General features: G+C 55.6%; 2 protein-coding genes across 7 annotated transcripts in view; one reads left to right on the forward strand and one right to left on the reverse strand.

Moving 5' to 3' along the window:
* The window catches only part of CUL9 (cullin 9), a 39,009-nt gene extending 30,698 nt beyond the window's left edge, over nt 1-8,311 (forward strand). For 5 of the 6 annotated variants that reach the window (XM_058306761.2, XM_012522518.2, XM_058306762.2 and 2 more), the window contains 10 exons: nt 4,280-4,420; nt 4,560-4,724; nt 4,954-5,117; nt 5,469-5,562; nt 6,079-6,153; nt 6,282-6,392; nt 6,511-6,628; nt 7,006-7,139; nt 7,797-7,873; nt 7,961-8,311. In XM_058306761.2, the coding sequence (XP_058162744.1) occupies nt 4,280-4,420; nt 4,560-4,724; nt 4,954-5,117; nt 5,469-5,562; nt 6,079-6,153; nt 6,282-6,392; nt 6,511-6,628; nt 7,006-7,139; nt 7,797-7,873; nt 7,961-8,156 (1,275 nt within the window). In that variant the 3' untranslated portion in view covers nt 8,157-8,311. Of the gene's footprint in view, nt 1-4,279; nt 4,421-4,559; nt 4,725-4,953; nt 5,118-5,468; nt 5,563-6,078; nt 6,154-6,281; nt 6,393-6,510; nt 6,629-7,005; nt 7,140-7,515; nt 7,637-7,796; nt 7,874-7,960 lie in introns of those variants that run through there. The other variant, XM_071218467.1, reaches the window with a different exon arrangement.
* Nucleotides 8,312-8,771: 460 nt separating this feature from the next.
* Nucleotides 8,772-11,757, reverse strand: DNPH1 (2'-deoxynucleoside 5'-phosphate N-hydrolase 1). Its single transcript, XM_058306764.1, has 4 exons — nt 11,539-11,757; nt 9,408-9,476; nt 9,112-9,222; nt 8,772-8,956 (listed from the first exon to the last, which is right to left on the reverse strand). The coding sequence occupies exons 1-4, from the start codon at nt 11,726-11,728 to the stop codon at nt 8,808-8,810; spliced, it is 519 nt and encodes a 172-aa protein (XP_058162747.1). The 5' UTR covers nt 11,729-11,757; the 3' UTR covers nt 8,772-8,807.
* Between the last annotated feature and the right edge of the window lie 1,253 nt (nt 11,758-13,010).

Genomic DNA, 13,010 nt, shown 5'->3' on the forward strand with positions numbered 1-13,010 from the left:
TATGTTACAGCACTTTGTAGATGAGAAATTATTTAACTGGTGATAATTGCAGTTTATGGTTTCCTTATCACCATCCCAGTGCCCTTATTTCAGAACGCCATCACTTTTTTTTATCATAAACTTTCATCTAAAATTCAAAGAAGTGGTGTGAACCAGGAAGTAACAGAAAGGTAGACGAGGACTGGGGGAAGTCAGGGCTTGCTGCTGTGAGGCTGAAGCGGGGGAGAGTGAGCAGTCTTCAAAGGCTGAGTGCGAGGCCGCGGCGCGCAGGACTGGGAGTGCTGAGTGCTCACGTCCCTGCCTCACTGCTCTTTAGAACTGGTGCCAAGCCCAGCTCCGCCAGCCTGGCAGGGTGAGCGCTCCTGTTGCCATGAATTCTCACTGCCCCTCCCAACAGCACCTGCTCGGTGGTGGGCGCACCTGGGAAGTATCCGTTTGCATGTGTGTGGATATGTACTTTCCACGTCCCTTTCTCTGCTTCTCTTTACTCTTCTCACATAGTTGTTTATGCTCCCTTGTCCCCAGGTTCTTCAGTCTTTTCTTTAATACATTCATTTCTTTACTCAACTAATATTTGTCATTGACCCGTTATGTGCATAGCACTGAGTGCTGAATGAAGGAGTAAGAAAAAATCCAAGCATGAAGTGACCTGAGGTCTAATAATAATAACAGCTAATATTTGTGGAGGACTCACCTTGGGCCAACCCTTGTTTTACACGCATTATTTTATTTAATGCTTTTAGTAGTTTACAAGTTGGGTATTTTTATCCCCCCATTTTACAGATGACAGATCAAGGTACTCGGAGGTGCAGTAATTTGCCCAAGACAGGATTTGAACTTTGGCAGTCTCACTCCAGGGCCCTTCCTCCCCTCTTTTATGCTAAGTGCAGTGAAAGAAAATACCCCTTGGTTATGTCAGAGGAAGTGACTGTGGTTAGGAGTAGGGATAAGGGATCTGCTGGTTCTTTAGATTGGGAGGTCAGGGAAGGCCTGCCTGAGGAGGTGAATATCTGAGGAAAGAGTGTTCCAAACAGAAAGAACAGCAAGCATCAGGGAGCTGACACTGGTGGCGAAAGCACGGCGAGGGGCAGAGGAGTGGTAGCAGACACAGAGAGAGAGGCAGGCTACTGAGGTCAGGATTGGCAGTGGATTTTATTTTTTCTTTCACATTATCTGCCCCCTGAAATGGCTCCTTCATCTGTCTAGTCATTGCTCCTTGTCTGCTCACTGTGTCTGCCCGTTCTCTACTCCTTGTCTCTGATTGTTGTATCCACTCCTTGTCCGCTCATTGTCTGCTCTTCGTCTTTAGGAGGTACCGGGAACTAAACCCAGGCCCTCCCATGTGGGAGGCAGGTGCCCAGCTGCTTGAGCCACAGCCACTCCCCACTTGTTGTGTCTGCTTGTTCGTCAGCTCATTGCTTCAGCTCGTTACATCTGCTTGTCTTCTTTAGGACACACAGGGAAACAAACCCGGGACCTCCCATGTGGGAGGTGGGCACCCAACTGCTTGAGCCACAGCCACTCCCACATGTTTTTTAATTGAGGTAACATATATAATAAAACCTGCCATTTTAACCATTTTAGGTGACATTCATTAGTTTTACAAAGTTGTGCTACCATCACCACCTTCCATCATATAACTTTTTATTACCTATTAAACAATAACTCCCCATTCCTTCCCCCACCCCCCACCCAGCCCATGGTAGCCTCTTATCTGTCTGTCTCTACGATTTTGCCCATTCTAGATATTTCATATAACTGGAATCCTGTAATACTTGTCTTTTTGTGTCAGGCTTCAAGGTTCACCCATGTTGCCACATGTATCAGAACTTTATTCCTTTTCATGGCTGAATGATAGTCCATTGTATATATGTATCACTTTTTATCCCTTCATCTGTTGATAGACACTTGGGTTGTTTTCACCTTTTGGCTATTGCGAATAATGCTGCTATGAACATTGGTGTACAAGTATCTGTTTGAGTTGCTGCTTTCAGTTCTTTTAACTTAGGTATAAACCTAAGAGTGGAATTGCTGGATCATATAGTAATTCTATGTTTAACTTTCTGAGGAATCACCAGACTGTTGTTTTTTTTTAATGTTTATTTTAATTATTTCTCCCCATACCCCGTTATTTGTGTTTGCTGTCTGCTCTCTGTTGTCTGTTCATTGTGTGTTCATCTTCTTTTTTTTTAGGTGGCACTGGGAATCTCCCAAGTGGGAGGGTGGCACCCAAGCTCTTGAACCACCTTCACTCCCTACTGGTTGTGTCCCTTGTGTTTCCTCCTTGTGTCTCTTCATTGTGTCATGTCATTGCTTCATCTCGTTGCATCAGCTGGCTGCTCCAGCCCGTCATGTCAGCCTACTCTCTGGCTCATCTTCTTTATGAGGCACCGGGAATCAAACCCAGACCTTTTGTGTGGTAGGTGGGCACCCAACTGCTTGAGCCATATCCACTTCCCCTGTACAGTTTGCTGATAGTGGATTTTATTGATGGAAGCCACTGGTGGGTTTTAAGCAATTTTTATTTTTTTAAAGATAATTTTGGCTATTGTATGGAGAAAAGGTGTAGACAAAACAAGAACAGATGCACATTAGGAGACTGTTATTAAAAGAGGCAAGAGATGGTGGTAGTTGGAGCCAGCAGCCGTGGTGAAGAAGTGAATTTGGATGCATGTGGAGGTCAAGCTGACAGAACTGGCTGGATTTGACTGGGGCTTAGGAAAGAGAATCAAGGATGATTTGTGTCTTTGACCTGAGCCTCTAGGTGGATGAAATGTGTTGGCTTTTCTGAGTTGGAGAAAATGGCTCTGGGGATGGGAGGTGAAGAGCAGGTTTTTGAGGGGAGATTAAATCTGTTTAGGGTAGGCAAAGTTTGAGCTGCTGGTCAGGCACTTGTAGGGCCTGGCAAGTGGACAGTGGATTTTTGAACTTGGAATTAAGTGGAGAGGCCTGGAGGGCATCACCCAGGGAAAGAGGAGCAGGCCCAGGGCACAGAGCCCTGGGGTCCCCCATCCTGTAGAGACATAGATCAGGGAGCCTGAAAACTCCCTGAAAACGTGACTGAGGAAGAGCCCCAGGCAAGGAGGAATTTAGGAATAAGTCACAGCTGAATGGCACAAATGGAAATGCAAAGGAGCTCAGAGAAGGGAAACGCTGGTACAGGCCTGGACCCGGCCTTCCAGGTGGGCTGGACGTGGAAACTTCATAAGCCAAGAGCAAGCCCAGAGATGGGGGGAGGGGGCTCTGGGAAGCTGGAATTTTGTCCCGCAGGGCAGTGTTTCACTTCCTTGGCTGTGAGGGACCGTGAGGCACCTGTGTGCCTGCAAGTGTGGGACCTGAATTTGGAGACATTTCCTGTTTCATCTGAAAAATACAAGAATTTTACAGTCAGCTCCCCAATTCATCTGGATTTGTTTTAGTTCCAAAAGGATTTTGTTTTGTTTGGGGCGGTGCTTTCCTTTGAGTCACTTTGACCCACTGGCCACCGTTCTGAAAAGGCCGGCAGTAGGTAATGGGAGGGGAAGGGGTTAGTGGAGCGTCTGCTGCATGTACCAGGTGGCTTGAGGGCGAGCCAGGGGAGAAGGGGGGCCACTGACCATGACAGGCCCTCTGGGCAGTTGCGGGTGAGGGCTAACACTGTTGAGGGCGGGGCAGTGATGGGGAGAGAATCCAGGGGCAGAGTGGATTTGACGCTCTGGCTGGGAGGGCGGCAGCGCCATCGCTCGCCATTTGGGGGCTGCACCAGGCAGACAGGTTTAGGGGAAGGGGCCTGGGGCCCCTTGCCTGTGTTCCCGGGATACGGGCATCAAGGCAGAGGCAGCGGAGATCAGCACCTGAGCTGGAAGGGAGACCACGGCTGCGTGGGCGGTCGGGGCCGGGCACCCAGTGGGGACAAGGTGACCTGCTTCCCAGGCCTCCTTTCTCTCTGACCTTCTTGCTTTCTCTGAATCGTTCTAAAACTTGATTTTCCTCCCCGGCTTTTTCTTGATTCTTTTACCCATTCCCTCCATGTCCATCCCAAAGGGGTAATTATAATTAGGCAAATACCCCGACCCATGCATTCTCAAAGACAGCTGTACTTGGGGCCAATTCCAGGAAACCCTTGGAAGCCAGAAAGATCAGGGTTGATTTGTGATGTTAATCTAGAATCAGGCTTGGCTGGGCCTCTTAAGTCACCAGGGAGGGAAGGGGAGGAGTGAGACAGGCTGCTAACTTAGACCAGGACACCTTCCTCCTGCGCTGCTCCCGCACCTTCTGAGCAGACCCTTCTCCTCCCTAGTCTTGCTGGAGCGAGTACCTGACAACTCGAATTGAGCAGAACCTTGTGCTGAACTGCACCTGCCCCATTGCCGACTGCCCTGCCCAGCCCACCGGAGCCTTCGTCCGGGCCATCGTCTCCTCTCCAGAGGTCATCTCCAAGGTATCCACCCTCCTCTCAGAGGGGCTGCAGGGCAGAGTCACGGGCAGGCCGGGTCCTGGGGGCCTGCGGTGGGGCTGAGGGAGAGCTGTGACGTCCTGGAGCACCAGGCCCTCACTTTGTGGCTCCTGTGGCCCCACAGTTCGAGAAGGCCCTCCTGCGTGGCTACGTCGAAAGCTGCTCCAACCTGACCTGGTGCACCAACCCCCAGGGCTGCGACCGCATCCTGTGCCGTCAGGGCCTGGGCTGCGGGACGGCCTGCGCCAAGTGCGGCTGGGCCTCCTGCTTCAACTGCAGCTTCCCCGAGGTGGGCGCTCCGGGCTGCGGGTGAGGACTGACCCTCCTCCCTGGCTTGGCGGCCCCTGCCACCACGCACACAGACTGTGGCTTGCCCTTCCTCATCCCGCGCCACCCAGCTGAGCTCCACTCCTCCTCCTCCTCCGTGGCCTGTGTCTTCTCCCACCCTCCCGCACGCGCACTGTCAGGGCCGCCCTCCAGGGGCTCGGCTGTGTCCTCACGGCCCCCTCCTGCTCTAGGCACACTACCCCGCCAGCTGTAGCCACATGTCTCAGTGGGTTGATGATGGCGGCTACTACGATGGCATGAGCGTGGAGGCCCAGAGCAAGCACCTGGCCAAACTCATCTCCAAGCGCTGTCCCAGCTGTCAGGCTCCCATTGAGAAGAACGAGGGGTGTCTGCAGTAAGAAGGGGGTACCGTGGGCAGTGAGGGGTCAGAAGGCAAGGGGTCTGCGAGGGTGGGAGGCCTGGCAGTGAGGAAGGGGCAGTAGGGCTCATCATAAGCTCAGCAGACAAGGGCAGCTACTTGATCACGCTCACTCGGCACCCACCAGGGTGGTCTCCTCGATCTCAGCGGTACCCGCCCACTTTTAAGTCTACGCTGTCTGGAGAAATTCGGAAGCAGGGTGCATTCAGTAGGGATTACGGAGACTGTCAGGCAGCGGGAGGGGACGGGGGCCAGGAGCACCATCAGTGACGTGCCCAGGGCTCAGCCAGCGGCAGGAGCCCTCTGACCAGCGCGCTTCCTCCACAGCATGACCTGTGCCAAGTGCAACCATGGATTCTGCTGGCGCTGCCTCAAATCCTGGAAACCAAGTCACAAAGACTATTATAACTGCTCTGCCATGGTAAGGGCACGAGGCCCGGGCGTTGGGCGGAGGGCTGAGAGCAGTCAGGGTGGGTGCAGACGGGCCTGACAGCTGCAGGGACAGAGGCTCAGTTAGGAGAGCACTGATGCCCCCAGGGCCACAGGCGCTGTGGGGGTGTGCAGGGTGGTCTGGTCACAGCTCATCTGTTCACAGCTCCAGAACAGGACTTCTTGAGGTGGGGTAGCTACGGGAAGGGCGGGGGACTGGGGCATTCTCAGGGGACACCAGGGCACAGCAGGGAAGGGCAAGGACTTAGGAGTCAGATCCTGACTCTTCCACTTAGTGTGGGGCTTTGAGCCGGTCGGTGTAGTCTCTAAGCCTCAACATTTCATTGGTAAAAAGTGATGATAATGTTACCTACCTGACACAGTTATGAGGACTAGGGAAAAAACCTAGGTCAAGGGTAGAGAGGCCTCCAGAAATGGTAGCTTTTACAATTATCAGCCCCATCCCGTCCACACAAAGCACCCACCAACCCCCGCCTGCCTCTACCAGGTAAGCAAAGCGGCTCGCCAGGAGAAGCGCTTCCAGGACTATAACGAGAGGTGCACTTTCCATCACCAGGCCCGGGTGAGCAGGGGGAGGTGGCCAGGTGGGTGAGGTGGGGGGCTCTGAGAGACGGGGAGGGGCCCAGGGCCCAGAGGGGATGGAGGGCTGTGATGACGGTGGCTGCTGCTGACCCGCCTTCCTCCGGACAGGAATTTTCCATCAACTTGCGGAACCGTGTAGCTGCCATCCACGAGGTGCCCCCGCCAAAAGCCTTCCTCTTCCTCAGTGATGCCTGCCGGGGTCTTGAACAGGCTCGAAAGGTTGTGTGGTGGGAGGGCGGGAGGAGGATGGCCGTGCTGCTTTCACCTGCCCTGCCTGGGCTGGGCGGGAGGTGCCCAGGGAGGTTGGGGCCGAGCAGGGGCTGACCTGCGCCCCTAGGTGCTGGCCTACGCCTGTGTGTACAGCTTCTACAGCCAGGACACTGAGCACATGGACGTGGTGGAGCAGCAGACGGAGAACCTGGAGCTGCACACCAACGCTCTGCAGATCCTCCTCGGTGAGGCGCTCTTCCCCCACTGCCCTGAGGGTCCTGTCCCCAACCAGACCAACAGGTGGCCAAAGCCGCCCCCTCTCCAGCCACACCCGTTCACGCTGCCTTCCTCTTCTTACTCCTTCACAGCCTTGCCGCCATTAGGCTTTTCTAAATTTAGGTATGAAGTCTGTGCTGTGAGCACAGCTCTTCACCCAGCCTTTTGTCTCATCCCAGTCTATCCCCCGCCATTACAAGGTCAGCTCTGTGAGAGTGAGTGTCTGGAGTGGGGCCTGGCACTTGGTAGCTGTCCAGTAGGTGTTGGCTGAAGGAAGGAATGGTTGAGAATGAAGTGGAGGGAGTCTCTGTGACCTGTTCTTCCCCCCACCCCACTCCCCCCACAGAGGAGACCCTGCTGCGGTGCCAAGACCTGGCCTCCTCCCTGCGGCTCCTGCGGGCGGACTGCCTCAACACGGGCCTGGAGCTGCTCCGGCGGATCCAGGAAAGGCTCCTCGCCATCCTGCAGCACTCCACCCAGGTAGCCTGCCCCGACTCCTGCCCTCTTCTTCCCCTGTCCTTGGCAGGTTTGGGTTTCCTGCTCTGGGGGGAGTCCCAAAGGAGAGGCAGTGAGGGTGAGTGCATGTTAGAACTGGGTGGCCCTCGCAGCTCCTCGCCGGCCTACTGGGTGCTGCCAGGGCCTGACACTTAGCCTCCCTGGGTTTCCTCCAGGGTAAAGGGTTGGCTTTCCCAGATCAGAGTTATCTGGCCCAGTGCTTATCAGAATCACTTGAGGAACTTTTTCAACTGTGTAGATTCAGAGTCCCAGGGGTGGGGGCCCACTGGAGTAAGGGATCCAAGCTCCTTTCCAGTTCTGACACCTTGACGGTGAGTCTAAACTATGAATCCTGCCCTAGGGAGCTTCCTGACTGCTCAGACAGGAAAGACACAGACACACTTTGTAAGCTCCTTAAGCACAGGGGTGTGCCTCCCGCCGTAGCCCTGGAGACCACCGAGTTACATGACACCGAAGGTCCTGGTATAAGTGCTGGGGGAGGGCAGGGGAGGGAGAGGCAGTGGGAGCATTCCTCCCAGGCCTGGCACCTAGTAGGCCCTCAGAAAACACTGGCTGAAGGAACGCGAGGCATGAAGGCCCAGTGTCCTCGCCCCCTACCCAGAGCTTCCTGTCTCCTTGCAGGATTTCCGGGTTGGCCTCCAGAGTCCAGCAGGCTTCAAGGCCCGGGAGGCCAAGGGATCCAATATGCCCGGCCATCAGTGAGTGGAGAAGGGTGGTCAGCGCCAGGGCGGGGGCGCTGGGAAAGGTGGACTTCCTCCTGGGCTGAGGGTGGCGGCTCTCCCCAGGCCCCAGGGCTGCTCGGGCCTGGAGGTGGACGAGGACGACGAGGACGACGAGGACGATGTACCCGAGTGGCAGCAGGACGAGTTCGACGAGGAGCTGGACAACGACAGCTTCTCCTATGATGAGGAGTCGGAGAACCTGGACCGAGAGACTTTCTTCTTTGGCGATGAGGAGGAGGATGACGAGGTCTACGACTGAGGGGGCAGGACGCGGGGGCCACCTGGCGCCCCCCTGGAGTCCGGGGGTTGAGTGGGCAGGGAGGGGTCTCGGTCCTTCCCACTGCTCTCCAGGGAAGGGAACTCCCTGTGTCGCAGCACCTTCCTCTGTTTGCTGAATAAACTTTTTTTCACATACCTCCGCAGGTAGGCTAGGCAGCTTCACTGAAGGCCAGCTTCACACCCCACTTCTCCCCACCCCACCCCCTGCCCCTCCTCAGTCTTTACTATTTTCTGTCAACCTCCAGACTCTTCTGCCCTCAGAAAAGGGCCCAAAGTAGACCCATCTGACCTAAACTGATAAAGGGAAATCAAGGTGCTCCAGCTACAGAGCCAGCCCAGCTTCAGAGGAGACAGCAGCACGGCTGTCCTCTACCACCCGCGTTCCTCAGACGCCTTCCTGCTCCTGGCAGGGGCATGAAGGTATTAAGAGGTATCCTCATCTTGGGCTTATAGGCTTTCACAAGTTCCTTCTAGATCTTAAAATGCAGTGGGCCAAGGAGAGGAGCTGCTGGGGACCTGCCTCTCTGCCCACAAGCACAAACACAGAATTAATTTAGGGCTGGGGCTAAGGGGCAGGAAGGTTACTAGAGCAGGATCTGGGCTCAGAAGAATTTAATAAGGAGGGATCAAGTCAAGCAGTCGGGTGAGGGGAGGCAGACACATGCGTGGGGGGGCCAGCCTTGAAGTATCGGTCCAGCAGGGCCTCCACCTCTCCCTCTTCGTAGTCCCACACCTGGAACTGCGAGCCATCCACGGCTCCCCGGACCATGGCGGAAAGCACTGGGGAGAGAGGAGGGAGGTGGCGGTGTCTCCCTCCCACATTTCCTCACACCTCTCCCTTCCCGTCCCTTGATGGGGGTAGGCACCGTCCTCAGAGCCCACAGGGAGGAGGTGAGGGACAGGTCCACAGAGGCTCCAGGGCTTGGAGCGCTCACCTCGGCCAGACTGGGGGCGGAACAGGCACAGGATCGGCTTCTTGAGGGCCACAGCCCGGCCCAGCTCATAGCCTACCCCCAAGGATGGCTGTGTCACTTCTGCCACGACCACTGGGAAGAAAGGCGAGACTGAGAAAAAGGCTCAGTGTCTGTGGCGCTTGGGGACTGTAAGGAAAAGACTCAGTCTGGTTGTGGTGAGGAGGGAGCTCTAGGGAGCCCCTGCTCGGTGTGGAGGCCAGGGATATTCAGGGGAATGCAGCACCCCAGAGGAGTCTGGGGTGGGGGAGACCACTCACCATCTGCCTGCTGCAACCAGGCCAGGTCCCGCTCATGGATGAGCCTGTCGCCCCCAGCAGCCTCCTCCCCTGTGGTTGAAGGAGAGCTGGTCAAGGATGCACCCCCACCCCGGTTCTCAGTACTCAGTAACTTTCCTCTACCCTCACCGCCCCCATATCCATCATTCTCAGATGCTAGATGACCTCTAATGGCCCTTCCAACACTAAGTCTGTGAAAAGGAGTGAGGAGGTGGAAAATCCACAAGTGAAAGCCAGTCCTGTGTAAGATGGGATGTGAGAGGGCCAGACAAGCAATCCAGGTGAATTCAGGGAAGGACTAATTCACTGTGGGTCTGAGTGATTAGAGAAAGGCGCAAGGGTGTTTGGCCTTAGGGTGGAGAGAAGGACCAGCAGACCAGGTGGTACAAATGGCAGGCAAGAGCAAGAGTCTAGCACGCAGGAGGAAAGGATGAACAACCAGCAGAGCCTAAGGTGACCCTTCTCAAGCGCTGGTGGGGACAGAGTGGAGAACTTGATGATTCTGTACCCACGGTTGATTCTGATCCACACCAACGTCTGAGAACCACTGGCCTAATGCAAGGCACAGCCAGGAGGAAGAGGTGGGCACAGCGGAAGGAGAGGCAGATGGGTCAGAAGGTAAGAGCTCAGAGTTCCAGCTGGATTAAATGTTACCCTTCAGCACGGGGAGGATCACAGCCACCTGCACCAGAGCACAGTCACCCAAGAGCTTGTTCAAAAATGTCTAATCTAAGGCTTTACCCCCAGACTGCTGTGTCAGAATTACTGGGGCCAGGAAATCTGCTACCCCAGTGATACCTAAACACCCTGAAGCTCAAGAATCAACAGGGAGGGGTGGATATATCATGAAAACTAATGAACTTAAAGCTTCCAAGTCCTTCATTCGCACAGGCCCTTTCCAAGCCCCCAGCAATGCTGTCCTTTTAAAGAGAGCTTCCAGAATTGCCTAAGGCCCCCACAGAACGTGGATCTGCTCCTGGCGAGGGCAATGGGGAACCACTTGAGGCTTCCTCAGCAAAAATACAAGAGCTCTAGGTACAATTTTAAACTGAAATAGATCAGTGGATCCAAGCCATACTTAAGGATACCCAGCAGCCTCCAGCAAACCGTGGAGGGTGTGAGAGAGAGGCTGAGGGTGACCACGAGAACGGGTTCTGTCAGGATCTAAGAGATGGAAGAGGAGAAAGCAAGAGGAAAAGCTTCATTTCAGGTGGGGGAGAAGATGCTGAACTCTTTTGCAGTTTTAAGATGACGGCAGCTCTCCCACCTGATGCTGTCCAGCAGGCCCACAGCTTGTGAGAAAGGTGAGAACTCCAGCAAGAGCTGGTAGAGCTCCCTACAGGCTCAATCGGAAGGGAGTTGAGCCCCAGGACATGCTAGAATTAACAGGTGGAGGCGTGCACGAAGGAGAAAGGTTGAGAGTACAGAGAGATGGGGAACTCTATCAAGTCAGGGAAGCCAAGGAAGGGGAGGCTGACAGGGGCGAAGTCAGCAGAGGGGCACCGAGGTACGGCCTGGGAAAAGGCAGTGCACCTGCAGGCAGTGAGCCTGTGCGCAGTTCAGTATCTCCCACCAGAGTTAGCTCTAGTATTTTTTGTGAGCTCAGGTTTTTCAAAGTACCTAAACAAAGTATGTAAAGACCTCCTAAGCAAAGCCAACTTGCCGGGGGCCAGGGAGGTAAAGGCTAAACTGTGCTCAAAGGATGACTAACAGGCAAGGAGGTGACAGCGGGTGGCTGGAAACAGTAAAGAGGCCCAATCCGCCCCTCTTCTGCTCCTCGTTGCAAACGCACCTGGAAGGAGCTGAGGACAGTTCTCCAAGAAGGCTCCAAAAGTCAAGATATAAACTGAACGATGACAGGCGGCTCACACTGCAAGTGTTTTCCGACAAAAGCGGCCCTAAGCCCGGCGGCTTGTTTCCCAGGGCGTCAGAGGGAGCACTCGGGGCGCGAGGGCGGGCTCCGGGCAGCGGGGACGCGCCGCGGGGGTCACGGCCGGTCACCGCCTACCGGGAGGGCAGCTTCCAGGGTGAGGGGAGGAGAGTCGGGCCGCCTTCCCCGCCATCGGGTCCCGCACCCACCCTCGCCGCCCCGCGCGCCCCCCGCGGGCCTCACCGCTCTCCTCCAGCTCGGGGGCGGCCACGTGCTCCGTGAGCACAGTCCCGAAGCGCCGCAGCCGCGACACGATCCGCGCGTACAGCGCCCGGTCCTCGCGTCCGCCGCGGATGCTCCCGCAGAAGTACAGGCTCCGGCGGCCCGGCGCCCCCGGCGCCCCCGGCTCCCGCGCTCCCGCCGCCGCCGCCATCGCGCAGCCCCGCAGCGCCAGGGGGCGGCCGCCCGCGGCCACGTGACCCGCGCGGGCGGGGCTCGGCTCCCAGGCGTCCACACCTGTGGAATGGGGACCTCGCTTGGGAAGTATCTCATCACCGTCCAGACGCTGAGGACAGCCGCGTGCGCCTGCAGCCGGGACCCTCTTAGGACCCCCACCATCTCCCAGATGCCTCATTCCTGTACCTGGCAGGCACCTCAGCTTGGACTTGTGCCGGCGGAGCTCGCGGTCTTCGCCACCCCACCCGCTTCTGCTCCCGGGTGCCTTCTTCCCCATCTCAGGAAGAGGCAATTCCGTCCTACCAGCTGCTCACGCCCAAAGCCTTGGAGTTTTTTCCAACTCTTCTTTCTCTCCAACCTTGCATCCATTCCATCAGCAGCCCCTGTCGGTGCTCTCTGCCCTATTTTTCCAGAATCCCCTGCTGCCACTCTCATCCAAGGCACCCGCCTGTCCCTTCTCACTCTCTCAATGATCCCTTTTATTTTAAGTTTGAGCGACACAAGATATAGCCGAATAACTACGACCTCATGTTCTGCATCAGACACAGACCAGAGCTGGGGTTAGCAGGAGGGGCCAGGGCCACCCACTTCTCTTAATGGCCTCCTAACAGCCTCTCCCCTCCTCAGTCTGTTCTCCCCTCAGCAGCCAGAGTGCCTGTATGAACACATTAGTTAAGCATGGCCCTCATCTGCTCAGCATCCTGGGATGGCTCCCATCTCACCTGGGTAAAAACCAAAAGCCTCACCATGGTCCACAAGCCCCCCCCCCCCCTTACCTAAGCCCAGTTTCTCCTCCTGTCACTCACTTTTCCCCAGCTCTCTCAGAGCTGCGGCATTGCACTTCCCTCTGCTGGGAACTCTGCTCTCAGATGCCTTCATAGCTTGCTCCCTCGCCTCTCGCAGGACTTTGTTCACAGTCCCCTTCCCCAGCCACCCCGTTTAATATGGCAGCCTCCATCCCCTGGTGCTCCCTCCCACCCTTCCCTGCTTCCTCTCTTTTCCCTATACCATGTTTACTTTGTTGTATGTCTTCCTAAGCCCAGGGGAATGTAAGCTTCTGGGAGGACAGGGGGTTCTGTCTGTTTTGTTCACTGCTGTATCCCTGGCTTCTAGAACTGTGCCTGGCACATAGGACACACTTATTAGATATTTGTTGAATGAAGGGGTGGGTTAAATAAAATGATGCATTTGTCAGTGCTATATAATCTGCTCAGTGCTATAGTAGGTGGATATGAGCAGTATCTTCAGGAAGACAGGCA

Source organism: Dasypus novemcinctus, chromosome 11, assembly GCF_030445035.2.
Source record: "Dasypus novemcinctus isolate mDasNov1 chromosome 11, mDasNov1.1.hap2, whole genome shotgun sequence".
NCBI classification, from domain to species: domain Eukaryota; kingdom Metazoa; phylum Chordata; class Mammalia; order Cingulata; family Dasypodidae; genus Dasypus; species Dasypus novemcinctus.